Here is a 27,075-nt window from a genome sequence, read left to right as displayed (position 1 = left end):
GGCAGGCACTATTGTTTCTACAGCAATTGAAACATTTCCAAAGCATTTATTTGTTTTACAGATTAGTTTTATAAGCCAATATAGACATTTCTACATGTCCACAGAAGTACAAAAGCCATCTTCATTTGAACAATACAACATTCCTGAAACTTTTAGCACCAAGTCTTACTTTAAAAAGCAAAGAAAACTGAGTGCTCTCCCATATATTGTTGACTTCCTTCTACTCACATTGCATGTTATGAGATTTTTAAAAAGTTAGCTGCCACAAGTTTTGGAAAATGCCAGTGTTTAAAAATAGGTAATTGTGCTAATAAAGAATCAAAAGTTTAGCAGAACAGAGATTTGAGGATTTCAAACTATTCAATGTTATAAAGAAATAGTAAATAAAAATGAAAATACCATTCTTTGGTCTAGGTAAGCTGTTCCCTTTACATTAACTTAACATTCCAATGGCTTTTTGAAAACTTTAAAATGTTGAAACTCACTAGGCAAAAATGTATAAACAAAAATTATATATACATCTGGATGTATCATACAAATGAACCTTTAAAAGTCTTGACCAAGAGCAGGTTAAAGATACTTAGTACCTTTCTTTTAAAAAAAAAAAAAAATTAGTGTTAAGTGTACAAGTACAGAAATAAGGAAGTTAAAAATCTATGAAAAAAAATCTATTTTACCAGTCTATAAATATTAGATCTTTCTGGTTTCCTTTGTTCTATCCTGTTCACAAGTAAACATTCATTTTGACATGCTAAAGGTTCCTAATGCTGGTGGAACAATTCCTGTACCTGGAAAATTACTACATTATGATTTGTTTGATGGATAATTAATGTCTGTTGCTTCCTGTTTCATAGATATAGCTTCACTGACTGCCTCTTGATCACCTTCATCAGCTCCAAATTCAGTTCCTCCAGCTCTCTCATTAATATCAGGATCATCTTCTAAACCATTGTAAAATTCTTCAATCTCACTTTCATCCTCCAGGGGTTCTTCTAAACTTGGACTCTGGCAGGTTCCACTATCACTATTACTGCCACAAGAACTAGAGGGTAAGACATCATCTTCAGAGTCTGAATATACTTCAGCACCATGGAAAATGTAACGACTTGGTGGTAAAAACAGGTATTGATTACCTGAAATAGAGAAATAAAAGAGAAATAAGTTACTTCAGTCTGATTGGGCTGTCTGGAATAAGTGTAGGTTCCAGCTCTGCCTTTTAACCAAGTATCAATAATAGAAACTATTATTACTCTGGTGATTTTCAAAAACAAGCTAGTACTGGGTACAAAACTTAGTTCTGCTACTCACCAGAGCTTTGTAAATTTGGGCAGTTATCTCTCTGCCTCAATTTCTTCATCTGGGAAAAAAATAATTTTAACAACCCTATGAAGTAAATTATGAAAAAACTAGAGGCCTGGTGCACAGATTTGTGCACTTGGGGGGGAGGGGACGGATGGTCCCTCAGCCCAGCCTGCACCATCCTCAGGGATCGGGCCTAAGCCAGCAGTCAGACATCCCTCTCACAGTCTGGGACCCCTAGTTCCTTGCCACCCACCCACAGCGGAGGCAGGAGAGGTTCCTGCCACCGCCGCTACATTCGCCAGCCGTAAGCTGAGCGGCACTCCCCCTGTGGGATTGCACTGACCATCAGGGGGCAGCTCCTGTGTTGAGCGTCAGCCCCCTGGTGGTCAATGCACATCATAGCAACCAGTCATTCTGCCATTTGGTTGATTTGAATATTAGGGTCTTATTATATAGGATGTAGAGAACCGTGTTCAATAAAGAACCAACTCACTAACTCCTTTGAATAGATTTGATGAGATGAAATGAAGTACCCAGCCTAGTCTACATTAGATACCTAATTCATGTTCATTGAATATAACTTCTGTAAAGCACATGTGCTTTTAAAGCATCTTTATTAAACATTTCCATTTACCTTTGCCTATTATAAACCTAAAAATAGTTTAATACGGCTTCACTACCTACTCAAAGTAGTCTGTAGACACTGGCATCACCTGAGTTTGTTACAAATTTTCAGGCCCAATACTTCCCACCTACTGAATCAGAATCAGTATACATGAGTCCTCACACACATTGAAGAGTGAGAGAAAACTCATCTAGCAATAGATTTTAACCTTTCTACCTCAACTCCCTCCCAAATTTGTACTGACAGTATGAGATTTGACCTATGATAAGAAGAGTTCCCTCTCCCCCCTAAGTCATGGACCCCAGGTCAAAAGCACCTCCTCTAAGATGTTCTACTCTTAAGAGCATTAATTTGCATCTATGAATACTAATAAAGTTAAATGTCCCAACTTGGTCAAATTTAGTTTAGGTTTAGCTTCTTAAATTAGCATTTTTCACCAGATTTACTTGGATTTAAACATTGATTTCCAAAAATTAGAAAGTGACTTTACCTAGCAGGTTTTCTATGTGGCAAAAGGGGAGATGCTATTCCTTATCTTCTATCTATATAAAACCCTAATATGCAAATAGACCGAATGGCGGAACCAAACTGGTCGCTATGACATGTGCTGACTACCAGGGAGCCCGCGCAGAACATGGCAGGTTTGGGCAGCAGGAGTGCAGAATATGGCGAGTGTTGGCCGCAGCGGGATGGTGGAGCAGGTAAGTGGGAGCGCCAGACCAAGGTGGGGTGCTGGTCGCTGTCATTGGGGCGAGCCTCTGGTGGTTACTGAAAATTCTTTGCTCCTGCACACCACGGTCCCGCCCTGTGCTCATACCTACTGCCAGTGCCAGAGCCGCTACTGGCGCTGGCCTCGCTCATACCCGCTGCCGGCGCTGGCCGATGGGACCACGGGTCGCGGCGGGAGGAACCGAGCAGGGTGCAGAAGATGGGCTGAGACCCACCCCTGTGCCCACCACAGCCTCAAGGGCCCCCAGTTCCTTTCAAGATGCACGAATTCGTGCACTATGCCTCTAGTAATTAGTGGGGAAGAATCAGATGCTTTCTAGATCTGACACAACACAGCATAGTGATTAAAGGGCAGGCTCTGGGGATATGCCTGGAATACCATCTTGGTTCTTCAAAATCCTAGTTGTTACCTTGCATGGAGTATTTAACCTCTATAGTTCTCAAGATTTCTCACCTGTAACAGAGATGTAATAATAGTTCCTACATCAGATTGAAGTCAGATACTGTGTGTGAAGCAGCTAACCCACAGTAAGCACTGAATCTGTCATTTCTACCAACGAAATCTCTCACCTGACATGGCAGAGCACTCAATATTTCCCAATTTTCTTCTCAAGTTAATGCTGCTTATTCCCTAGAGTAACACAAGGTACTAAGCATACTTCAAACACACTTTCTTCCCCATATTATGTAAGATACCAATGTTTATCTTTCTCTAGCTTGACTACTCAACTTTGCAATGTTACATTTAGCTACCCTATCAACAAACCTGCTAAAGTTGCTCATTTCTTGCAAATATTTAATTATATCTTCCAAAAATAGTTTCTTACCATCAAGCCGTTTACTAATCTGCTCCTTTGCAATCTTGGCTGGCCAGTACTTTCTCACTGTTTCAGCTACTGAAGTTCTTTCATTTTTCTCCCCAGTATTAGAGCTAATGTTCTTCAAATCCGGACTCTCCAACTGTTCAGTAACACTTTCAATGCTCCTAGTAGAAGACTGGACTGCCTGTGATTTTTCTTCCATACAATCTTTTGATTCAGACACATCTGGATCATCAATATTACTCTTCGTTGCATGGTCTAAAAGTGTGGCAGTCACCGAAGAATCTGGTGAAGTTCTTTCTGGTGAACTGGAGCCTTCTGAAATATTAAGAGGTGTGGGTGGCAACTCTGACAAATGAGCCAGCTCTTTTTGTGTTCGTGGAGGTTTTTCAGTAATTTCTGAAAGCTTTATAGGGTTGCAGCAAAGTTTGGCATATTCACCACCTAACCTATGACACAATTCATTAATTATGACATCACAGTCTCCAAGAAGCTCCACATCAAAATGCAGATGAGGCAAAGGTTCCCTATTAATCAATATCTGAGGCACTTCATGGGGTATGGAACCTAAAAATAGGGCGAAAAATACAATTTAGAAAAAGGGAGATAATTAAGCTAATAAAGCCACAACAAATGCACTATTGCAAAAATATAACATTCTCCCAATACCAAAAAATAACTGGCCACTTAACCAAGCCATTGTCATTTCATCAAGCTATCAAGGAAACAGATGAGTAATTAAACATCTTTCATAAAATTTCAGGTTCTGCTTCTGTCACCTGGTTACCTCTTAGCAATCTTTTTGGATTTTTTTACTCTGTACCTCAATTTCCTTGTCTATCTAATGGAAATAACAGTTCTTTTCTACAAAGTTGCAGTGAGGATTAAATGAGTTAATATATTTCAAGTGCATAGAAGAGGTCTTGGCACATAGCAAGTGATCATTCTTTTTATTGAAAAAGCTCCTAATATAAAAAGTGTGAGGACTTCTGGTCAAGATGAGCTTGCCTCTTCCCATAATCACATCAAAATCACAACTAAATTACTGAAAACCACCTGTTAAGACTAGCTTAACAGAATTCCTCTAGCTAAGGATATAAAGAAGCGACACAGACTGACAGGAGGGGCAGACAGAACAGGAAGATCCTAAGCCCAGGAGGGATATCTTCGCTGCTGAGGTCGCCTTTGAGAACCCAGATCAGGCTCCACAGCCCATGGCACCAGTGTCAGAAAAGGAGTCCCCATTAATACCTGTCTGTGAAAACCGGCAGGGATCTTCTGAGAATCACAAAAGCTTTGAGACAAAGGTATTGCCCTTAAAGCAGTGGTCTTCACCAACCTTTCGGACCTCACGGACCATCAGTCCGTGGACCACCAGTTGGCAAAGGCTGCCTTAAAGGACTCGTGCTCTAAGCTCCAGCACAGGTACCAGCTTGAAAAATGCCAGGGACAGTCCTAGCCGGTTTGGCTCAGTGGAGAGAGCATAGGCCTGTGGACTGAAAAGTCCCCGGTTCGATTCTGGTCAAGGGCACATGCCCAGGTTGCAGGCTCAATCCCCAGTGTGGGGGCATGCACAAGGCAGCCGATCAATGATTCTCTCTCATCACTGATGTTTCTATCTCTCCCACTCACTTCCATTCTGAAATCAAAAAATAAAATTAATTAAAAATGCCAGGGACAGGGCAAGAGATAGAGGGACAGGGATGGGGGTCAACTTTCTCTGGAGATGGAAATACTCCTAGACACCATTGTTCCGCTGTTGAACTCACCTACCACCAGCCCAGTGCAGGCAGGTGCCAAATCTGTGCTTTCCTTGAACTTAACACTGTTCACCTGGCCCGGGTGATTCCCTGAGACGCAGCCCCACCCAGCTCCCTTGCCTGGCCAGAGCCTCTCCTACTTGCTCCTCCACACAAACAGCCTGCCTTCGCTGGCACCTCAGACTTCCCTCAAAACTCAGAAACCTCACAGTGTTGGCTGGCCTCTGCTGGTGCTACAAACTCTCAAAGGTCTGCAAACCTCACACAGTGCAGCAGCTGGCCTTGGCATGCACTGACGCTCCTGCTAAGCAGCCCCAAGCCCAGCACAAGTGCGCCCAAGCTCAGCTTGCGTTCTAACTCCCATTCGGCGGCTGCACACCTGGCTAAGTGGTGGAGGCCAGTGTTTGTAACACAGCTCTAACTAAGCTACCACAAGCCTGACAAATGGCAGGTGCACTCGTCTCATCATAGTGCCACCAAAGGGTCCCAAGTCTGGCACAACTGGCAGCCAGCCTCGGTTCACAGCAATGCCTCTCCCAAGCACCTCCACCCCCAGCACAAGTAGCAACCAACCATGATCACTCTGTAGATCTACCAAGCTGCCCCAAGACCAGCACAAGCCCCAGCTAACCTCGACCTGCACGGGAGTCCCTTCCAAGAAGCTCCAGACCCAACACACCTGGTGGACAGCTTCAGACCAGAGCCCCAACCCACTCAGCTCCACAACTGATACACCCACTGGCACCAGAACCATGCTAAAGCAACTCATATTATTGTATTTCAAATATAACTGAAAATTAAATTTTAAAAAGTGTGAAAATTCATACAATTCTCCACTATTATATACCTGTATCTTACATTTACTGCCTATCTACCAATGCACTATTATACTGCCCCCCAGCAGGCTTTTAAGAATGTTTCTGCCTAGTACGGGCCAGATAGCTCAGTTGGTTAGAGCATCATCCCAATATGCCAAGATTGCGGGCCTGATTCCCGGATCAGGGCACATACAATAATTAACCAACGGTCCAGCTGGTGTGGCTCAGTGGTTGAGCTCGACTTATGAACTAGGAGGTCACCGTTTGATTCCTGGTCAGGGCACATGCCCAGGTTGTGGGCTGGATCCCCAGTGTGGGGCATGAGGGGGCAGTCAATCAATGATTCTCTCTCGACATTGATGTTTCTCTCTCCCTCTCCCTTCCTCTCTGAAATCAATAAAAACATATTTTTTTAAAAATCAACCAATGAATGCATAAATAAGTGGAACAACCAATCAGTGTTTCTCTCAAGTCAATTTTTTAAAAGAAAGTCTCTGCCTTGCCAAAACCGGTTTGGCTCAGTGGATAGAGCGTCGGCCTGCGGACCGAAAGGTCCCAGGTTCGATTCTGGTCAAGGGCATGTATCTTGGTTGCAGGCACGTCCCCAGTGGGTGATGTGCAGGAGGCAGCTGATCAATGTTTCTAACTCTCTATCTCTCTCCCTTCCTCTCTGTAAAAAATCAATAAAATATATTATAAAAAAAAAAAAAAAAAAAAAGAATAACTGATCCAGAGCAATTTAAAAAAAAAAAAAAAAAAGAAAGTCTCTGCCTTGCCTTTAAGGAGGAAAAAAAACTCAAAAATAAAGGCACTTATTTATACATTAAATTTTCGTGTTTTATTTAATTACAAATTGTCCTATATTCTAACAATAGGATTTCTCAGTTATGTGGAAGACAATCATACTGCTAAAAGCAACTACATATAGGGTAGGAAAAAGATATAGAATTAGAGTTTAAATCCTTGTTTCTTCCAACTATTTACTCTGGCTGCCTATTTGATTGCTGGTTATAGGGATCTAATTTAATTCTCTGATTAAGGGTTTGATATTCTCTCTTCTCCTTCCTTCATTTTTTAGGGCATACCTGATGCTACTGAGTTAGTATCCCTTTATCTTCCCCCTCTCCCTTGCTTCTTCACCAGAGGGAGAAAAAGGTAGTATGAGAGCATGTGTCCCTGACAATAATAGGGACTGCAATTGTATTTGAGCATTTACACAAAATACCCTTATGGATAAAGTAAATCTACATATGATTATGACAAGGCATGATTATTATTCATACAAAAACAAACCAATTCTGTAGACTTCCCAAATTCTATCTTACATAATATGTTATACTTCTATCAAGCTAAAAATTTTAATTTAATTTGAACTGTTTCCCTTTGTCTAAATTTCTTATGTACATTAGAACCTGACATTATTTCTGTTTTTACATCCATCTCATCTCCCCTGCTCACAAGTCAGATTAACATGAACAGAATGTCACCTAAAAAATAAAGTTTGGTTCTTCATCACTCTTTAACCAGAAACAGAATAAGATCACTGGAGTAGATTGTACTGTACAGACTCATAACCCATGGCAATATATAAGGAAATATTCTCTAAAAATCATCACCAACTTACTTGGAATTAGTGCTACTGGTCTTACTTTCAGGGAAGACCCAATAACTATGAGGAGATCAACTTCATCTTTGTCATACTTCATGGCTCTATGAAATTGTTCTGGTAAATTTTCACCAAAAAAGACAATCTCTGGTTTCATAATAGCAAGTGGTTCATCAGCTGGGCACCGAGGACATCGAGGAACCACCTGCATGTTTCAGATTTTTGGTTGAGGTGGGGAAGAGAAGGTAAAGGCCAACTTAGAAACAGTCAATATTTCCACAGTTGCCAAGAATTCATTTCAAAATCAACAAAGAAAACAGAAAAGTTGTGGATAAATAAGGAAATTGGGTACAACCTAAACATCAATGTCAATTGTCACAATTTAACATAAACTGAAATACAATGTTGCTATTATCTGTGTATACTATTATACATCTGTACAAACCTACATTTGATATTCAAGGGTTTATTGTACAGTAAAAGAAAAAACCAGCATGTGTATATATGTATGTACACACATATACACAACCCACACACACAGATTTAATCCTTTTAAAAAGAGTAAGTTTCGTCCGACCAGCGTATTTCATAGGTGATTGAGCGTCGACCTATGAATCAGAAGGTCACAGTTTGATTCCTAGTCAGGGCATATGCCTGGGTTGCGAGCTCGAAACCCGGTATGGGGCGTGCAGAAGGCCGCCAATCAATGATGCTCTCTCATCATTAATGTTTCTAACTATCTCTTCCTCTCCCTTCTCTGAAATCAATAAAAACGAAATAAAATAAACAAGAGTAAGTTTGTAGGATACAATGATTCTGCCCTGGCCATGTAGCTGAGTTGGTTAAAGAGTCGCCCTCATAAGCCTAGGTTACAAGTTCAATCCCCAGTTAGGGCACATACAAGAATGAACCAATGAATGCATAAATAAGTGGAACACAAATCGATTTTTCTCTCTCACTCAAAATCAGTAAGTAAAAAAGATACAGCCATAGCTGGTTTAGCTCAGTGGATAGAGCGTTGGCCTGTGAATGAAGGATCCTGGGTTCGAGTCCTGTCAAGGGCACGTGCTTGGGTTGTGGGCTCGATCCCCAGTGGGGGGTGTGAAGGAGGCAGCCAATCAATGATGCTCTCTCATCGTTGATGTTTCTGTCTCTCCCTCTCCCTTCCTCTCTAGAATCAATAAAAATACATTTGAATATCATTTAAAAAATAAAAACAAAAAAGATACAATGATTCCATTTTAATATACTATCCTCCTAGGTATATATGCTTATATATGCAGGTAAATGAATAGAATTTATTTCTGGATGGTTTTTATTCTTTGCCATATTTTCTTGTAGTATTTTGGCAGTGAGCATATATGAAATACCTTTTACAATAAATTTTTTAATGTTTAAAGAATTACCACCTTAATTTAAAATTCTGAGTCTGACAGGCACTACAAAGGGAGAGTAAGAAGAAAAACTAATATGCCAACACCTCACTTATGATCTGGATTTTTATTTTAGTCTTTGATATTAAGGAGCCAATTTCATCACTTTAGACATCATAGACCAATGTTTTCAACTTAAGGTACTGAATGGTTCATTTGGTGTATTTCACCAGAATTCCCAATGGTAATACTCTCTTCCTAGATCTTTTTGTACCACACAAATACTTTCAGGGGGGAAAAAACAAAAACAGTTTGGGAGGCAAAAGAAGAAACAGATTAGGCCAGTGTATCTCAATGGTTGAGTGTCAGGTCATATGCCCGGGTTGTGGGCTCCAACCCTGGTAGGGGGCATGCAGGAGGCAGCCTATCAATGATATTCTCATCATTGATGTTTCTATCTCTCTCCATTTCTCTGTGAAATCAATAAAATTAATTTTTAAAAAAGATCAGAAACATGCACAATTCCTAAAATATGGGTGATAAATTACCTGATTAAAAATATCTCCTCGTACAGCTTCACAGTCAACTTTGTATTTACAAATCAGGCAAGATGCTGTTGCAAATGAACCTAAAAAATACAACATGCATGTTTTATTAATGAAATGTTTCCATTTATTAAGCTTACTACAAAGGTTAATATGTTAAAATTTTAAAAAATTCCATGGGAGAATCTAGGGTATGAGTAATTAAAATACTTATATAATAAGTAAGGAGAGAATCCAATCCTCAATTGCTGAGATGTTGATACAATGATGACTCCCCTAAAGCTACTCTTTTCAATACAATAAACCAACTCTTCCAGGGCTAAAACGCTAGAGTTGGAAGATTACAACTGTACCGTATTACTTTAGCCTAATAGTTGTTTTAAAAACAATTCAGCCGAAACCGGTTTGGCTCAGTGGATAGAGCGTCGGCCTGCGGACTGAAAGGTCCCAGGTTCGATTCCGGTCAAGGGCATGTACCTAGGTTGCGGGCACATCCCCAGTGGGAGATGTGCAGCAGGCAGCTGATCGATGTTTCTCTCTCATCGATGTTTCTAGCTCTCTTATCTCTCTCCCTTCCTCTCTGTAAAAAATCAATAAAATATATTTAAAAAAATAAAAAAAATAAAAATAAAAACAATTCAGATACATAATGTTCTGTTCATACTTGTTATACTAGATGGAAATTTCTAAATACTGTTCATCAGAACTACCAAATTCCTTTGGTTTCATAATCTAAATATGTCTTTTCATACTTAGCTATATTACGTTTGTAATTTTAAAAAGGTTACTTAAAAGAATGTAATGGAATGCAACTGCTACATCTTCTGAAATCCAAAAGCACATTGATTTCTCATGTTTTGTGTGTCAAGGCCAATCCTTCCAGTTTCATGGGTTTTTTGCATTCCACTTTTCTTATTTTTGCTACAACTGGTCAGAGAGCATGAGTAAATAATAAGCTCTATCTCCATTCCTGGATGGCAGCCTACTTTCTAATCCTAACTTTTCCTAGGATTAACAAAACTAAATAACAGAAAGCAATTCTGAAGTTTACTAACCATGACACTGAATTATCCTTTGGATTCCTGCAACCTGTTCCAGTGTATCTATGTTCTGAGTATAGTTGCGAAGTAGTTTTCCTTCCTTATCCGACAATGCTATGAATTTGTGACAGAGAGATGGCTGGAATTGTCCAGGATATATTTCCTATATAAGGCAAAAGGCAGAAAAAACATTACATTTAAGAAATAAGTATAACAGATATCACATATTTAGATTTAATAACAAAAAAACTACCAATGTTAATGCCCCATGTATAAGTAATTTAAAAACTACATGAGCATCTCAAAGCATCTAGATGGATACAACACACACCTACAAAAGGATTGTTGCTGTTATATGTATAAAACTCAGCAATTAGTGAACTTGGCCCCTTGAAAAGGATAAAGATGACCCATAAACATCTCTAATAAATGTTAACAGATATTTTAATAAACGTCAGAAGAAATACACACCTTAGAACATATCTAACTTTTGTTGGCTGCAAATTCAGTTGTTGTTTTAAAGCAAAAGGGGGAATAGTTTAAATTGAAATTAAAGATATCAAAGGTATGGTGACTTCTTTTTTAAAAACATAAGAATATTAAAATTTTCTCATTCGTCATTCATTATAAATATAAACCTGTTGGAAGTTTAAAGCTAAAGTTTTAATTCCTTACCAAAATTGTTTTCCTTCCACTGCACAGGCACATACTGGTATAGTATAGAGTTGCTCATGAATGCTGAGTTGCTGGATTTTGTGTGTGTGTTTTTCCCCCCAAATAATGCTTCAATGCTGTTTCTTCTTTAAAAACAAAGAATTCAGATATACACATGGCAAAAAGATCAGAGAAAAATTATCAATTTTGGTCCTCTCAACTTTTGACAGTGTTTATATTTCATTTAGTAAGTGACTATGGCAAAGGAAGTTTCTTCATTAAAGTAGTAGTGCTACCTTCTACTTCCTTACCATTCATTACAGCCTCTAACCTATTACAATGGTAGCAAAAAACTAGACACAACCATATGTCCATCAATAGGGGACCGGTTGTAGATATATGGTACCATCCATAATAGTGGAGTATGCAGCCATTAAAATTAATAGGAGGTTTAGATGCACTGACCTGGAAGATGGTTCATGACATACATGAAAAAAGCAAGTTAGTCACTGGTGTGTTTTGTTTTTATTGTTTTGTTATTAAGCAAAAATGGAAATAATATGCACATGCATATAGATATGTTCATAAAAACATCAAGTCAGGAAGGATTCAAACAAGCTATAAACAGATGGGGAACTTTCACTTCCGATATTATACAAAAATGTTGAGTAAGATTATAGATGACTACTTTTAACCTATTTAATATTTCAATTTTTTTTAAAAAACTATCTATAGGTATATCTTTCGGGTAAAATTAATAAGTAAAATCTCTTTATAACTGTCACATACAGGTCCATATGCTGTTGAAAATGGTATACAAAAATCCAAAAATTTTCCTCACATTCAAATTTTTGTCATGAATTTCATGGAAAACTTTGCAATTTACAAAATAGACAATGCACATATTGAAAGTAACAAGTGAAGAGCTTAATAAAGCTAATGTTTATAAAAAATTTAAAGCAACACTGTGTTCTAGACCAGTGGGTTGTGCTATACTAACCACTGTTTTAGCTACAAGATGCTTTGTTCTAGTACATTCATATTTACATGTAGAGGCTTAAACATAATTGTATTTTATTAAAGCTCCCTCTGTAAATAGCTGTTAGAGTGTTTTAACAAATATTAGAATATGCTAGGCAACAAATAAAATAACATCTAAAGTAGGAAGAAAAGTGATAACAGCATGCCAAACAAAATAAGAACAAATGACCTCCAGAGCAGGGTCAGGGAGTAAGAGTGCCAAGACTCCAAGACTCCTGAAATGAACTTTTATGTGCCTTATCTTCCACCCCCTCTTTTAAAGGGGAGGGTAAGAAGCACAAAGATATGCAGACACTAGCTTCAGCTCTACACTCCAATTTCCCTTCATGTTCTAACCATAACAGTTCAAGGTAGTGTAGCCCTTAAAGTTAAAAATCAATTTCTATAGTTGGGAATCATTTATGAAACTCTTTTTTATAAGATTAAATTTTATGTGCTAAGATTTGAAACAAACTTTGTCTATTTTCTTTCAAATATGTAGTGGACCATGTCTGAACATCCTCAAGTCCTATCAAGGAACCGATCATGTGGACTGGGCCAATCTGTTAGTGCCATAGGGATCCTCACAAATGAGAGAAAGCAGAGCTGGGACCAAAGGCTCAAAGCACTTTTTTAAAAAGACCTGTTGCTTCCATACACCTGTGTTTAGAAATATGCAAACACTTCAATAATTGTCCACAGGCTACCAATAGGGTCCAAATTAAAGCTTAGAACTACCTGCCATATTGAGGTTTCATGCAGAAATAATGGCTCTCCTCCAAAAATGATCTCTACTTGATTTCATCTAAAAATTTCTAGCAATATGAGTGAGACCCCAGTCAAAGGCAGGGATGTTAACTGCAAACCCTCAAAAATAAAAGGACTCATCAAAATTTGAGATGCACTATTTGCTAATATCCACCTCCTCCTACAGAGCAGAGGGAGACAGTTAAGTAGAGTTGGTAATAAACTAGAACCTAAAATCTCTTGCTGAAAAAAAAAACACACCACACACAAAAAACAACAAAACACACACATCGGTCCTGGTTAGAAAAATCTTCATAATCGCTTGTTTCATTCATTCCACAAAACCACACTTGATAGACTACTCAATTATTTTACCTAATCAGCACTTACAAATTATTAGTCATCTGACAAATTCAACTGCCTTTTCTAAAAATCTGGTTCCCTGAGTAACTCAAGGTTCAACAAACTTTTTCCAAACAAGGACAACGATTAGTAAATATTTAAGGTTTCCATATGGTCTCTGTTGCAACCACTCAATCTTCCAATATAGTGCAAAAGCACCTTAGACAATATGCAAATGAATGAGCATAGTTGTATTGCAATAAAACTTTATTTACAGTCACCAACATTAGAATTTTCATGTTCATATGCCATGAAAAACTATTCATTTTCCCCCTCCCATTTAAAAACTCTTAGCTCAAGGGCTCCATAGAAACAGACAATGGGCTACATTTGGACCGAGGCTATAGTTTGCCAATTCCTGTACTAACCTAACACAAGAGAATTTCAGTTAGTCGAGCTATTAGTTACCATTTAATGAAGTTTTAGTATGTACTAGACATAACAGGAGCAATTTATTATAATGCTATAAACTAGGCTGAGGACTGAGTTTTTACATTTTAAAAGGTTGTACAGAAAAACAAAGAACATTTAATAAAGCTCCTATGGTGTCCACAAAGCAGACATTTACTACCTGATCCTATAAAGAAAAGATCTGTTGACCATACTGTAGGGTATATATCCCCATTTTGCAGATGAAAAAAACCAAAGCACAGAAGTCACTTGTCAAAAGTCACAAGAACCAGTAAGTAGCCGAGCTATCATTCAAACCCAGTTCTGATACCAAAGTGTGGCTCTTAACCACTATGAAATAATAACTTTTCTTTTTTTTTAATTTAAATTGTTGTTGAAAGTATTACATGTCTAATAATACCTTTTCAATGTTTGATCCCTGTACCTCGTTTCATACTCTTTTTTTAGGCTAAGCATCAATTCTGTTAGGTACTGCTAACTAGTCTAAATCTAAGATCAATCAATCTAGTAAGTACACTTCATTTTGCACATCTTCATGGGATTACTGAAGGCTGGAATTCCAATCACCTCATAACATAAAAACATTCTTCAAGAATACATAATGTTCCCACAAATCAGTAAAAGGAAAACATCCCACTGGAAAAAAAATGCCTAAGAACAATCAAATGATTCAAGGATATACACATGGCCAGTTGTAGAAAGCAATAATTCACACTAATAAACTAAAACAGAACACTGATGAGAAAAAATGCCCATTTTTTTCTATTCAACTAATAGTTTTAACTTCCTGAAAAACTTGAGATGTACATTAATAGAAGATTGATTAAATATATTGTGGTACAACTATAAAATACTCTACAGGCCTTTTCTTAAAAATAAGTTATTTCTGTTAAGTGCCATTATGAAACTATTTCTAAGAGTTATGTGTATGGGGGGGGGGGGGGGCGTGGAAGCAAGGTTAGAGAAATGGGTGTATAATTGTTAGTAATCATTTTCAAAGTATAACTAGAAACTTAAAATAATACTCCTCCCATACACACACACACACACATTCTTACTCATTTCTTTTTCTCCTGGAAGGCCCAAGAAAATACAGTAACCTTTGAAGAAAGAGATTCAAGATAGGGAAACTAAAGGGAGGCCAACTAATGTTTACATACTGTACTGTTTGGATTTCTTTGTAAATCGTATTCACCACACACACACACACACACACACACTTTATTTAAAAAAGTATTTTAATGCCAATAATGTACTGCAGAGAATTTGAGGGAGTGGGCAGGGGCATGTTAAATCAGCCTTCTCATGCACTTCTTCTGACGGGAATGTATTTTATTCAACCTTCACAGACAGCAATACAGCAAAATGTATCAGGAGCCTTGGCAATTTCCTTTTTAGGAGTTTATCCTAAGAACACTGGAAACACACCAAAAAGGATAATCAAAGCAACCCTACTTGTGATAACAGAAAGTAGAGAACATTCAAACGTACACTTGCAGGATTAGTTCATTACATTACTTGATGAACATTATGACGACTATAAAGTATTCAAGTGTCTGACACAAAAAACTTATTAAGTAGGAACCACTACAAATACAAATCAGTAGGAAAACGAGCCCATTTTTATAATAAAAATGTAATATATACCTAGCTGTAATACTTTATGCCTATATTTATACATCTGTAATCCATATACACGTAAGTATTAATATATTGTTTTCAGATAAATGGGACTGAGGCTATTTTTTTTTGCATGCATGCATGCATTTTTTGATTTTTAGGTAATAAACTGGTTTTAAGAGTCTTTAACTCTTATAACTACATAATCTGGTATGTTAGAACATTATCAATAAAGTGAGAATTTATTGAATAAATATAAAGATACATTTTTTTGGAATTAAGTCAAGTTCAGTTCACATTTTCACATTTCCATCCTCTACTTCTTCTTAAGTTTTAATCATTTTAATGGAAAAAACATTCACTGAGCCCTAACCGGTTTGGCTCAGTGGATAGAGCATCAGCCTGCGATCTGAAAGGTCCCAGGTTCGATTCCGGTCAAGGGCATGTACCTTGGTTGCGGGCACATCCCCAGTTGGGGGTGTGCAGAAAGGCAGCTGATCGATGTTTCTCTCTCATCGATGTTTCTAACTCTCTATCTCTCTCCCTTCCTCTCTGTAAAAAATCAATAAAATATATATTTTTAAAAAAATTCTACTTAAAAAAAGAAAAGAAAAAGCATTCACTGAATTCTATACAGGTTAGCAAATACACTCTGGACAGTCTTAAAAAAAACTTATTTTATCCATGTTCAGTTTCACCTTTACTGACTAACCTACTCAATTTTATCAGCATCAGTCAATTATTCTAGACTCCTGAGAGCTCTGATACAAGACAATAATGGTTCAGGACATGGCTATGTAGCTTTATGTTGGCCTTAATTGTTCTTGTGTGAATTTCAAAGTGGTAACACAGCTAGGCACACTATCACAATGGTGCTCAAACGGGGAAGATTTTGCAGGGAACACTTGGCAATGTATGGAGACATTTCTGAATGTCAACACTGGGAGTGGGGGATGTTAATAGTATTTAGTGGGAAGAGGGATGCTGCTAAATACTCTATAATTCACAGGGCATCTCCTCACAGCAAAGATTACCCACTCCAAAATGTCAATGGATTGAGAATCTGCTTTAATGGGCCAGTAACTTCTTTAAACACACCTCTCCATTACTTGGAATTTCCAGTCTAAATGAAATCTAAGTTTCTTCTCAATAATTATATACAATCAATGGCTAGATGCATTAAGGAAATTCTTCCAAAAATTCACCAATAATAACATAACTTCATATTACATTCATTTTCTCTCACAACTAGCAAAAACCATAAACCATTTAACAAACTTTCTGCTTACTTATAGCAACTGGTAGAAAAATTTAGGTTATTAGTGTTTTAGTCACATATTTCATGAACCTAGTAAAATATAACAATATTTGCATACTCTCTCCTTCCTCCATTTTTGGATACTATGCTTTGTTCCTTGTTCTTATTTCTCCTTAACCTTTTCCCCAATTATTTATTTTTAGACCCAATATTAACTCAGCCTCTTCTACCTATTACTATTTTAAGTGCTGCTTCAGCAACTAGAAGCTTTCTTTTAGGCAGTTCATAATGGGAAAATTAAAGTGCAACAGTTCTATATGAATAGTAGTTATAAAGGTTAATTATTTAGCTTTTAACAAAACTTAAATAAAAGCTCACAAAAAATAATCAAGCAAAATTAAGTTTATAGGAACAATACTTTATAAATGAACTTAATTTTTTCATTTTATTAACAATAAAAAAAATGCATAAAATCTTAAAACTTTTATATTAAAGTGAAAAAATACCACCCCTCCAACCCTTTCTTCTCCCAGATGGTATATAACCTAAACACAGTGGTTAAGAACACTGTAACACATTGTTATTTTCTCTTATGTACTGTCTAGATTTCTATTAAGCACACTTTTTAAATTTCTTATACTTTTGTGTTTATCATTGTAATTCTGAATTGTTTCTATCAATTTTTACATGTCAAAGCTAGTTAAGCTACCAATGAATACCCAGTTTGTATATTAGACAACTAGGGTTACAATCTTTCTCACCTTGCTATTTCTATTCTCAGTTATCACATTTTTCCAAGTGTCAGGTTACTACTTTACTAAGCAATTTAGCACATACTAAAGTGATGGGGGAGGGGGGTGGGTGGGAACTAACAAGTTAGATTGGGCAATATGTTTTCTTTCCTTTCAGAACACAGAATTACAGCAAGTCTTACAAGCATTACATAAATGGATTAGTGAATCAAGCTTTAATAATGAGAAATAAGATCAAGTAATTTCTAGTTACCTGCTGGCCTTCTATAAGTGTTCATTTCTGCTAACTAGAACTGTTATATAATGCTAGTATCTTAGGTTCAATTCAAGAAACCTATTAACTAAGTGACATTTCATTGGTCTGCAAAATCATGCATTAGTACTACTAGCACCAGTGAAACAGTAAGTCTTCACTAATTCATAATCTTGTAATTAAGAAAAGAGAATAATGTAAAGAAACTAACTTTATTTATGTAATTCAATGTAAACCAGGTGTCAGTTCTTAAATTAAAAATTCTCTTAGCCTGAAAATTTCTCAAATTCAGTTTTCAGTTTTAGCAATTAAGTCATATTCAAGAAACTTAAATATAACTTCCACATTTTACTCTAATTCTTATTTATAACCACACTTGAATGAAACAAAAGACTATTTCTTTAAGAACAAGTCAACCAATTTAAACTCCATTTATTTTAAATTAGCAGAGCTTTTCCTATAGTTATGTAAATAGGCAATATGGTTTGAAAGTACTGAGATTACCCCTTTAATTAAAATGTAGGTTCCAACTTCTAGATTCACTAAAAATAGTCACTAACACAAAAGACCCTTTCAAAATACTGAAGCTTAGCAATAGCAATTTTACAATTTCTTCCTATAAAACTAAACTGTGGAGGAAAAGAAAATAATAGTTTTCTGATTAAAATATCTTGAGCTTGGTATAATGCAGCAATTAGCAATCTTTTTCATTTCATGGCACACATAAAACTCATTACTAAAATTCTGTGGCACATCAAATATATATTTTTGCCGATCTGACAAAATAAAAGTTATCCGTGTGATTCATTCACACTGGATGGCTATTGTTGTGTTGGCTATTGTCATTTTTGTATTTGACAATCTAAGCGAAAAGAGTGAGTTAGTGCTCCTGACTAAATAGTCAGTTATTTTTTGTTTTGTTATTAATCCTCACCTGACAATATTTTTCCAGAGAGAGAGAGAGAGAGAGAGAGAGAGAGTGTGTGTGTGTGTGTGTGTGTGTGTGTGTGTAGGGAGGTAGGCAGAGGGGGGAAGAGATTTGAAAGACACATTGATTTGTTTGCCTTCCGCATGGCCAGGATGGGTCAGGATTGAATCTGCACCCAGGTATGTGCCCTTGACAGGGAATCAAACTTGAGACCCAAACTTGGGAGGGGATGGGGGGTGAAGGCAGGGATAAAGCTGACTCTCTAACTACTGAACCACACCAGTTGAAAATTGCTGGCATAATATATTATCAAGCTTTGCACTCTAGAGTAGAGCTGCTCAATAGAAATATGTGAGCCATGTATGTAATTTTAAATTTCTTAGTAATTACATTAAGATCATGGAATTTTCATAATTTACAACCCAGTATCAAAAGTATCATTATTTCCACATGTAATCAATATTTATTTATGTAATTTTCCCCCATACTAGGTTTCTAAAATCTGGTCGACTTTCACACTTACATAACATTTCAATATACTAAAGTGCTCAAAAGCCTCATGTGGCTAGTGGCTTCTGAACTGGACTGTGCAATTCTAGAGACTAGAGCAGAATAGAGCACTATAGATTAAAATGCAATCTTAGAATCTTCTCCACCCCTAATCACAAATTTTCAGGCACATTACATGTGTTAAGACCTGGCTAATACAAAGCATACCAAAGTAGGTATTAAAACCTTTATAATCCATAAAAAAAGATTAAAAATCTGCCTGGTTGTATGGCTCAGTGGTTGAGCATCAACCTAGGAACCGGAAGGTCATGGTTCAATTCCAGTCAGGGCACATGCCCGGGTTGTGGGCTCGATCCCTAATAATGGGCATGTAGGAAGGAGGCAGTGATCAATGATTGTCTCTCATCATTGATATTTCTATCTCCTTCTCCCTTATTCTCTGAAATCAATAAAAACATATTAAGCTGGTTTGGCTCAGTGGATACAGTGTCAGCCTGCAGACTGAAGGGTCCTGGGTTTGATTCCCAGTCAAGGGCACATTCTTGGGTTGCAGGCTCGAACCCTGTTGGGGGCATGCAGGAGGCAGCCAATCAATAATCCTCTCTCATCATTGATGTTTCTCTCTCTCTCTCCCTCTTCCTTCCTGTCTGAAATCAAAAATATATTTTTAAAAAAAACAGCATGTTAAAAATAAATAAGCATGAACAATGTAAAGGCCATTATTGCAGTGAAATGTGAAAATAGCCTCTCTATTTTAAAAATAGAAAATAGCCTCTTCTTTGAAAAGAAACTCAATCCAAAAATGAAGAAAAGTAAGTAACAATCCCTTCTGGAAAGGAATTCTTACTAAATTGACTATTTCAATGATGTTACTCCACACTGCAGTACTAGTACCCAATTTACTAGACAATGAATGTTAAGCTTAAGAAGCCTTAATGTGAATACTTTGTGATGAGAGGTGGTCAATGAAACAACTAGAGGATTCATAGTACCTTTGCAAACTTGAAGAATGGTCTTGGATCTTTTCTGAAATATTCAATATCAAACATTGCTTGAGGATCTGGAAGGTCTGGGAAGTCTACTGCAAGACGAGCATAAATACCATCTCTTGACCTGAAGTCAGGTATTCCACAAGAAACAGAAACCTGAAAAATACGCGGCATAATTTGTACAATTAAATCTTCTACCTTTATGTTTATAAATGCTCTTATACAATTAGGAAGTTGAAAAATATTTTCGTTTTAAACTTCTTTTGGAGGACAGAAATACCACCCTATTCCAATTTAAAATAGAAATAAAACACCCCCCAAACAAGTATTACTAAATCCATCACATTCCATTCATAATGGGGTAAGGAATTTTAAGTCAGGCAAATTTTGAATCTTAAAGCATTTAATCAACAAATTAAAGCAATAGAAATTTGAGAAGTAAATCATTTCAAATTATTCTAACCAGAAAGCAGGGAGCAACTTCTATTACAGTCAAGTGTTTCCAAAGAAATCTCTCATCTGGTCAGGGACCTACTACTTCAAGAATACTGAATTTCTAGCCCTTGCTGGTTTGGCTCAGTGGATAGAACATCAACCTGCGGTCCCCAGTTCAATTCCAGTCAAGAGCAAGTACCTCAGTTGCAGGCTCCACCCGGGAGGCAACCAATCAGTGTTTCTCTGTCTCCCCCCCTCCCACCCACCCTCTCTAAAAATCAATTAAAAAATGTCCAACAAAATAACTGAATTTCTGTATTTTCTTTAAAATACTATGTTGTGCAAAGTTTCAATTATTTTTATTGATTTCAGAGAGGAAGGGAGAGGGAGAGAGAAATAGAAACTTTAATGATGAGAGAGAATCATTGATCCTACATGCCCTCTCTTGGGGATCCAGTCCGCAACCTGGGCATGTGCCCTGACCTGGAATCAACCATGATCTCCTGGTTCATATGTCCACAGTTCAACCACTGAACCAGGCTGGCTGGGCTACAATGTTTCAATTCTTAAGAATAGATTTAGACACTATGCTTTCAAATAGAGATTTGAGTGTTACCTTTTTGTTTCACAATTTTACCAATGTCGATTCCACTTTGACCTCAGAGTTAAGTCAAACTTATCTAAATCATATAGGGAGCAAACCATTACTATTCTTGATCATTTAAGATTAAGCGACCCAACCGCTTCACTTAGTGGTTGAGCATCAACCTATGAACCAGGTCATGGTTTGATTCCAGGTCAGGGCACATGCCTGGGTTGTGGGCTTGATCCCCAGTGGGGGGTGTGCAGGAGGCAGCCAATCAATGATTCTCTCTCATCATTGATGTTTCTATCTCTCCCTTTCCCTTCCTCTCTGAAATCAATAAAAATGTATTTATTAAAAAAAAAAAAAAGGACTAAGTGACACCCTCCGTTAACTCAAAATGGCAGAAAGCAGAACTGAATTTTACTCCAGCATTGCTCTGGTCACTAACCAACATATTCTGTATTCAACACAGAAAACACAATACCCTTACGTAGCTAGTTATCTGTGACCCTATAGGGGAGGCAAACGAAAACTGTCAAGCCACCTCAATCACATCACCTTAATTTAAATGGATGGGAGGTAGGAATCTGTTACCTTCCTAACACTAAGTTCTTTATTTGTGAATATTAATTAGGTTCCTGGTTTCCCCATGAAGATGGAACAAAAACCCAATTTCTCCATCACACCCTGACACACTTCAGTGTAAGCAGACTTCTCTTAATCTCCTTTAGGAGTTGTGGTATAATGTAGGTAAAAATCTTGCCTTAATTCCACTTACCTACTGTACTAATAAACAGAAACAAATCTTTTTTATGGTTGTTGGAGAGGCTTTTAAAAACAACCAATTCAGCAACTGCTGTTATGCTCAATTTTTAGCAGTTTTCAAACACAAAAAATTGCCCATTATCATGGAAGGATAAATTCTTCTACACCAGAAAAACGTTTAATTGGAAAGGCATAAAACATTTACCACCTCCTCCTTTTTTACTCATGTTTTAAACATGTTACATACCCCAGCTCCAGTTAGAACTATTATTTTTTTGCATTCCTGCAGTAATTTCACAGCATCTTCTATTGTATTAATGTCTTTTCTTTTTTTCCTTTTTGGTGGTTCTGAAAGGATATTAATAACAATCTGCCACAGTGTCATATCATCCCATTCAGGCGGAGGAATTGTTTCTGGTAGTAAATCTTTAAGAATTGTTCGAGGATCTGTGCCAATCATGAGATGTTGCTGAACAAAAGCATATGGACCTATATTAAGAGGACAAAGAATTACATCAAATTCACATCCAATTAATTTAAAACCTCATTTATTTTCTCAAGTAATGAATTAACAATCTAAGGTTTTTTTTAATAAAGTAATAAAATGCAATATAAAAATATTTCATTTTCACAGCATCCTCAGAACGAATGCTATATCCCAATGAAATTAGGGAGATCAAATCAAGAGTTGGGTCTGCCCCTTGAATTATAAAATACAAAATATTTTAAGAGTCAAATTAATTACCAGAGTTAAATTTTGATGGTTAAAATTCAGAAATATACTCCATAATTAGTAACAGGAGCATGTATATACAAAAGGGTTCTATAAATCAATATAGGAAAGATCCTACCAATCCCAAAAGCCCATACTATTTATCATTAAAGACATAAGGCAAAGCCTTGGCAAGGTAACTCAGTTTAGTTAGAGCATCACCCCAACACACTAAGGTGGTAGATTCGATCCCCGGTGAGGGCATATACAAGAATTAACCAATGAATGCATAAATAAGTGGAACAACAAGCTGATGTTTCTCTCTCTCTCTCTCTCTCTCTCTCTCTCTCTCTCCCCTCTCTCCACCTTCCATTCTCTCTCTAAAATTATGTTAAAAAAAGACATAAATGAAAAGGAAATTTATATACCTCTCTAAGGAAATCTATACATAACTACTACCTTTTCAATTTTTTTCAGTAATAATATTCAATTTGATCTTAACCAATCTCTGAAAATGATACATATAATGCTGATACGTTTTAAGCACTGATTTTTTTAAAAATATACTTTATTGATTTTTTACAGAGAGGAAGGGAGAGGGATAGAGAGTTAGAAACATCGATCAGCCGCCTCCTGCACACTCCCCACTGGGGATGTGCCCGAAACCAAGGTACATGCCCTTGACCGGAATCGAACCTGGGACCCTTTAGTCCGCAGGCCAACGCTCTATCCACCGAGCCAAACCGGTCAGGCAAACACTGATTTTTTTTTACTCTGACATTTCTTAAGTCAGTTTTCTAGCTTGAGAAAACCAAAAAGACAGTAATAATATGGACACTAAGGAACTAATCATCACTCAATTTAAATAGTCAAGAATGAAGGCACATCAAGAAAAACATCATTTTCGAGATGGTCATGTTATAACTTTAGTATAAATACCTAATAGTGTTCTCTAGTACTAAAGTAGGTTTCCAGTTGTGAGTACTCGAAACAGTTTATTCTTATGTTATTATTAATTATTGTATTATTTACTTGTATCACAACTATAAAGCTACTTTTGCCCACCCCTGTACTTTCCCATTTCATCAACATAGTTAAAGATTTACTGAGCACAAATTATGTGCCAGACACTTTTCTAGGAACTGACAAAATAGCATAAATCAGTTTAAAAAAAAATCCCTGTCCCCAATAGGGATTATATTCTAGTATAAGAAACACAATAAAAAAGTTAAGATTCAGCCCTGACAGGTTTGGCTCAGTGGATAGAACGTCGGTCTGCGGACTCAAGGGTCCCAGGTTCGATTCTAGTCAAGGGCATGTACCTTGGTTGCGGGCACATCCCCAGTGGGAGGTGTGCAGGAGGCGGCTGATCGATGTTTCTCTCTCATCGATGTTTCTGACTCTCTATCCCTCTCCCTTCCTCTCTGTAAAAAAATCAATAAAATATATTTAAAAAAAAAAAAAAAGTTAAGATTCAGCCCGGCCTGTGTGGCTCAGTTGTTGAGCATCGACCTATGAACCAGGAGGTCACAGTTCGATTCCCAGTCAGGGCACATGCCCCAGCTGCAGGCTCAATCCCCAGTGGGGGACGTGCAGGAGAAAGCAGATTGATATTTCTCTCTTTCTAAAAGCAATAAACATCTTTTTTTTTTTAAGCGGTATGTTAAAAGAAAAGGAAGAACAAACAGGAAGGAAGAGCATTACACAGAGAAAACGTGAAAAGGACCCAAGGACCTGAGGTGTGAGAAGGACCTGGTTATTTGATAAATACTAGAGGCAACTTCCATGGGCGTGAGCTGTTTAAAAACAAAAACAGAAGCACTAGACTTTCCCTAGAAACATAAATCTTAGCAAGCACCTAAGGAACCTCATCACCAGGTTACAAGGAGGCAGATAATTATATTTTTAGTTAGCATAAAACAAAAATACAAAGAAAAAGACAACATTTACTCTCTGAAGCTGTGAAACCATACCTATCCGTGGCCTTGGAGTCCAGTCACTAGAGCTTGCATGTGAGGCTCTATCATCCTCATCACTTTCACAGGAATGAAAACCATTGGTAATTATTTCATCACCAAACAGAAGGTTATCTGCAAAAGAAACCAAAAGCAACTCAAGTCTGCTGAACAATCTGCATCTAAAATGTATGAAGATCGGGGCCCTGGCCAGGTAGCTCAGTTGGTTAGATATGCCAAGGTTGTGGGTTCAATCCCGGGTCAGGGAGCATACGAGAATCAACCAATGAATGTATAACTAAGTGGAACAACAAATCCATGTTTCTCTCACCCCACCCTTCCTCGCTATCAAAACAATTTTTTTAAAAAATGGCCCTGGCCTGTGTCTCAGTGCTTAGAACTTCGGCCCACATAACAAAGGTTGCGGGTTCAAGTCCCAGTCAAAGGCATGTGCCTGGGTTGCAGGTTCAGATCCTCGGGCTTTGTGCTGGAGGCAGCCAATTGATGAGTCTCGCTCAAGTAGGTATCTCCCGCCCCGCCTTCCTTCTTTCTATAGGGGGAAAAAAATCAATGGGAAAAATATCCTAGGGTGAGGATTAACAAAAATAAAAATAAAATAGCATGAAGATCTGTAATGGTTATGATGTAATGATTTTCACTGAATAAAACACGTTCAATTCCCAGTCAGGGCATATACCCAGGTTTTGGGTTTGGCAACCCATCAATGTTTCTCTCCCTTCCCCTCTCTCTCTCTCTCTCTCTCTCTCTCTCTCAACAAAGTCAATAAAAACATTTAAAAGAATGCCTACTGGGTCATCTTGCCTGACTGGGTAGCTCAGCTGGTTCATAGGAACAGTATTTTCTCCTTAAGGGATTCTAACCTCAATCTAAAAGTCTCAGTTCATCGAAAATCTAGATATAAGTCGTCTACTAAATCCAAACACAAAAAGGAGTCATCCAGTTAGACTGAACTTACCAACTACAAACAATGGAGCTCGTGAAATCTATCCACTAAAAATTCGCCGAAAAAGTGCCAATGAAACTACGGCAACTTCTGTAAACAGACACAGACGGCTTTGCCTTAGTTTCCCCCATTACACTGCGGCCTGAAATGAGCGGTCTTCTGCCTAATCCAGTCCCTACCGCACAGGCCATCTTCACGGACGGCCCGGTGAGCCCGCCGGCTCCACTCACTGACGCCGATGCTGATGGAGACGCACCTCCACCCGGGACAGAAAACTCCGCGGATCGGAAACACGCAACTTCAAGGGAGACGGGACACAGGCAAGCAACACCGCAGACGTATTTAGTATGCCAGAAAAAAATGTCAATTCGCGTTCCGGGGTTATAGTTACACACAGGCAAGGGTGAGAACTACACTGAAAACAACGCGAACATCGGAGGAGAAACACTGGTGGCGGCCAGGACTCTGCAAGCGCCGCTGCTCCCCTCCGCCCCCCGCCACCAGCTGCGCCCCGGGACGGGCTTCAGGCACAGCTGCGCTCTCGGCAATGTGCAGGGTATGGCCTTAGAATGTAGCTTTGCTCTTTAATATGTAAGACAAATGTAAAAATGAAGATCCTTCCCCCGCCCCCCCCCCCAAAAAAAGCCGCGAATTGCACCGGTATCCGTTTGCAAAGACAAGTGCAAAAAGATGGGCAAAAGTTGCAGGTTTGAGTGCTGGGGGGCGGGGGGAGGAGGGGGAGCTGCACCGTTTAACGAAAGCGCCGCATCCTGAACGGGTGGGAGGCGAGAGAAACTTATTTCAAAAGCGACTGCGAGCTGTCCGCCCGGCGGCTGCGCACCGCGCCCGGGGCCCGGCGGGCGGCGGGAGGGGAAGCCGGGGGCCCCGAGCGGGAGGCGGCGAGCGCGGGCCGCAGCCGGCGGCCGCCCCGGAGGCGCCCCGAGGGCGGCGGGAGGTGGGGGGAGCCGCCGAGCCGGCCCCGAGCCCCCACCCGGCCCGGCCAGACCCCCGCCCCCGGCCTGGAGGGGCCCCGAGAGGGAGGAGGGCTGCGCAGTCCCGGCCGCCCGCGCCCCGCGCACCTCGGTACCCGATCTCCGCCGCCGCCGCCTCTTCCTCCTCCTCGTCCTCTTCGTCGTCGTCGTCGTCCAAGTCGTCGTCCGGCGGCGGGTCCCAGGAGGGGCCCTGGAGGCCGGGCCCATTGTCTCCTCCTCCGCCCGCCGCCGCCTGGGCCTCCCACGCCCCGCCGGCCGCCGCCGCCGGGCCGATCCCGGCCGCCGCCAGCGCCTCTCGCTCCGGGGCCGCCCCATCGGGCTCGCCGGGGCTCCGCCCGAGGCCCGAGCCGTCCCTCCGCGGCCGCTTGCGGAGCGGTTCCCCGGGGGGCGGCGGCGAGGCCTCCCTCTCGGCCGCCGCTGCGGAAGGGGAGCCGCCGGGCTGAAGGGCGAGCGCCGCCTCGTCCGCCATCTTCAAACTGCCTCTCTGGCCGCCGCCTCGCCTG

General features: G+C 39.0%; 1 protein-coding gene across 2 annotated transcripts; it reads right to left on the bottom strand.

Moving 5' to 3' along the window:
- Positions 1–26: 26 nt before the first annotated feature.
- SIRT1 (sirtuin 1) lies at positions 27–27,075 on the bottom strand. Of its 2 annotated transcripts, XM_070432845.1 has the most exons (9): positions 26,660–27,075; positions 24,635–24,751; positions 22,197–22,438; positions 20,167–20,319; positions 10,635–10,782; positions 9,583–9,662; positions 7,680–7,866; positions 3,484–4,044; positions 27–1,133 (listed from the first exon to the last, which is right to left on the bottom strand). In XM_070432845.1, the coding sequence occupies exons 1-9, from the start codon at positions 27,039–27,041 to the stop codon at positions 805–807; spliced, it is 2,199 nt and encodes a 732-aa protein (XP_070288946.1). In that variant the 5' UTR covers positions 27,042–27,075; the 3' UTR covers positions 27–804. The 2 variants fall into 2 exon arrangements, with proteins under 2 accessions (XP_070288946.1, XP_070288948.1); XM_070432847.1 differs by lacking the exons at positions 20,167–20,319; positions 22,197–22,438; positions 24,635–24,751; positions 26,660–27,075 and adding an exon at positions 11,295–11,410.

The sequence above is a fragment of the Myotis yumanensis genome, unplaced genomic scaffold (assembly GCF_028538775.1).
Source record: "Myotis yumanensis isolate MYYU_CA2020_CCGP unplaced genomic scaffold, mMyoYum1.0.hap1 SCAF_13, whole genome shotgun sequence".
In the NCBI taxonomy this organism is placed as follows: domain Eukaryota; kingdom Metazoa; phylum Chordata; class Mammalia; order Chiroptera; family Vespertilionidae; genus Myotis; species Myotis yumanensis.
This window is presented reverse-complemented; position numbering and strand designations above follow the sequence as displayed.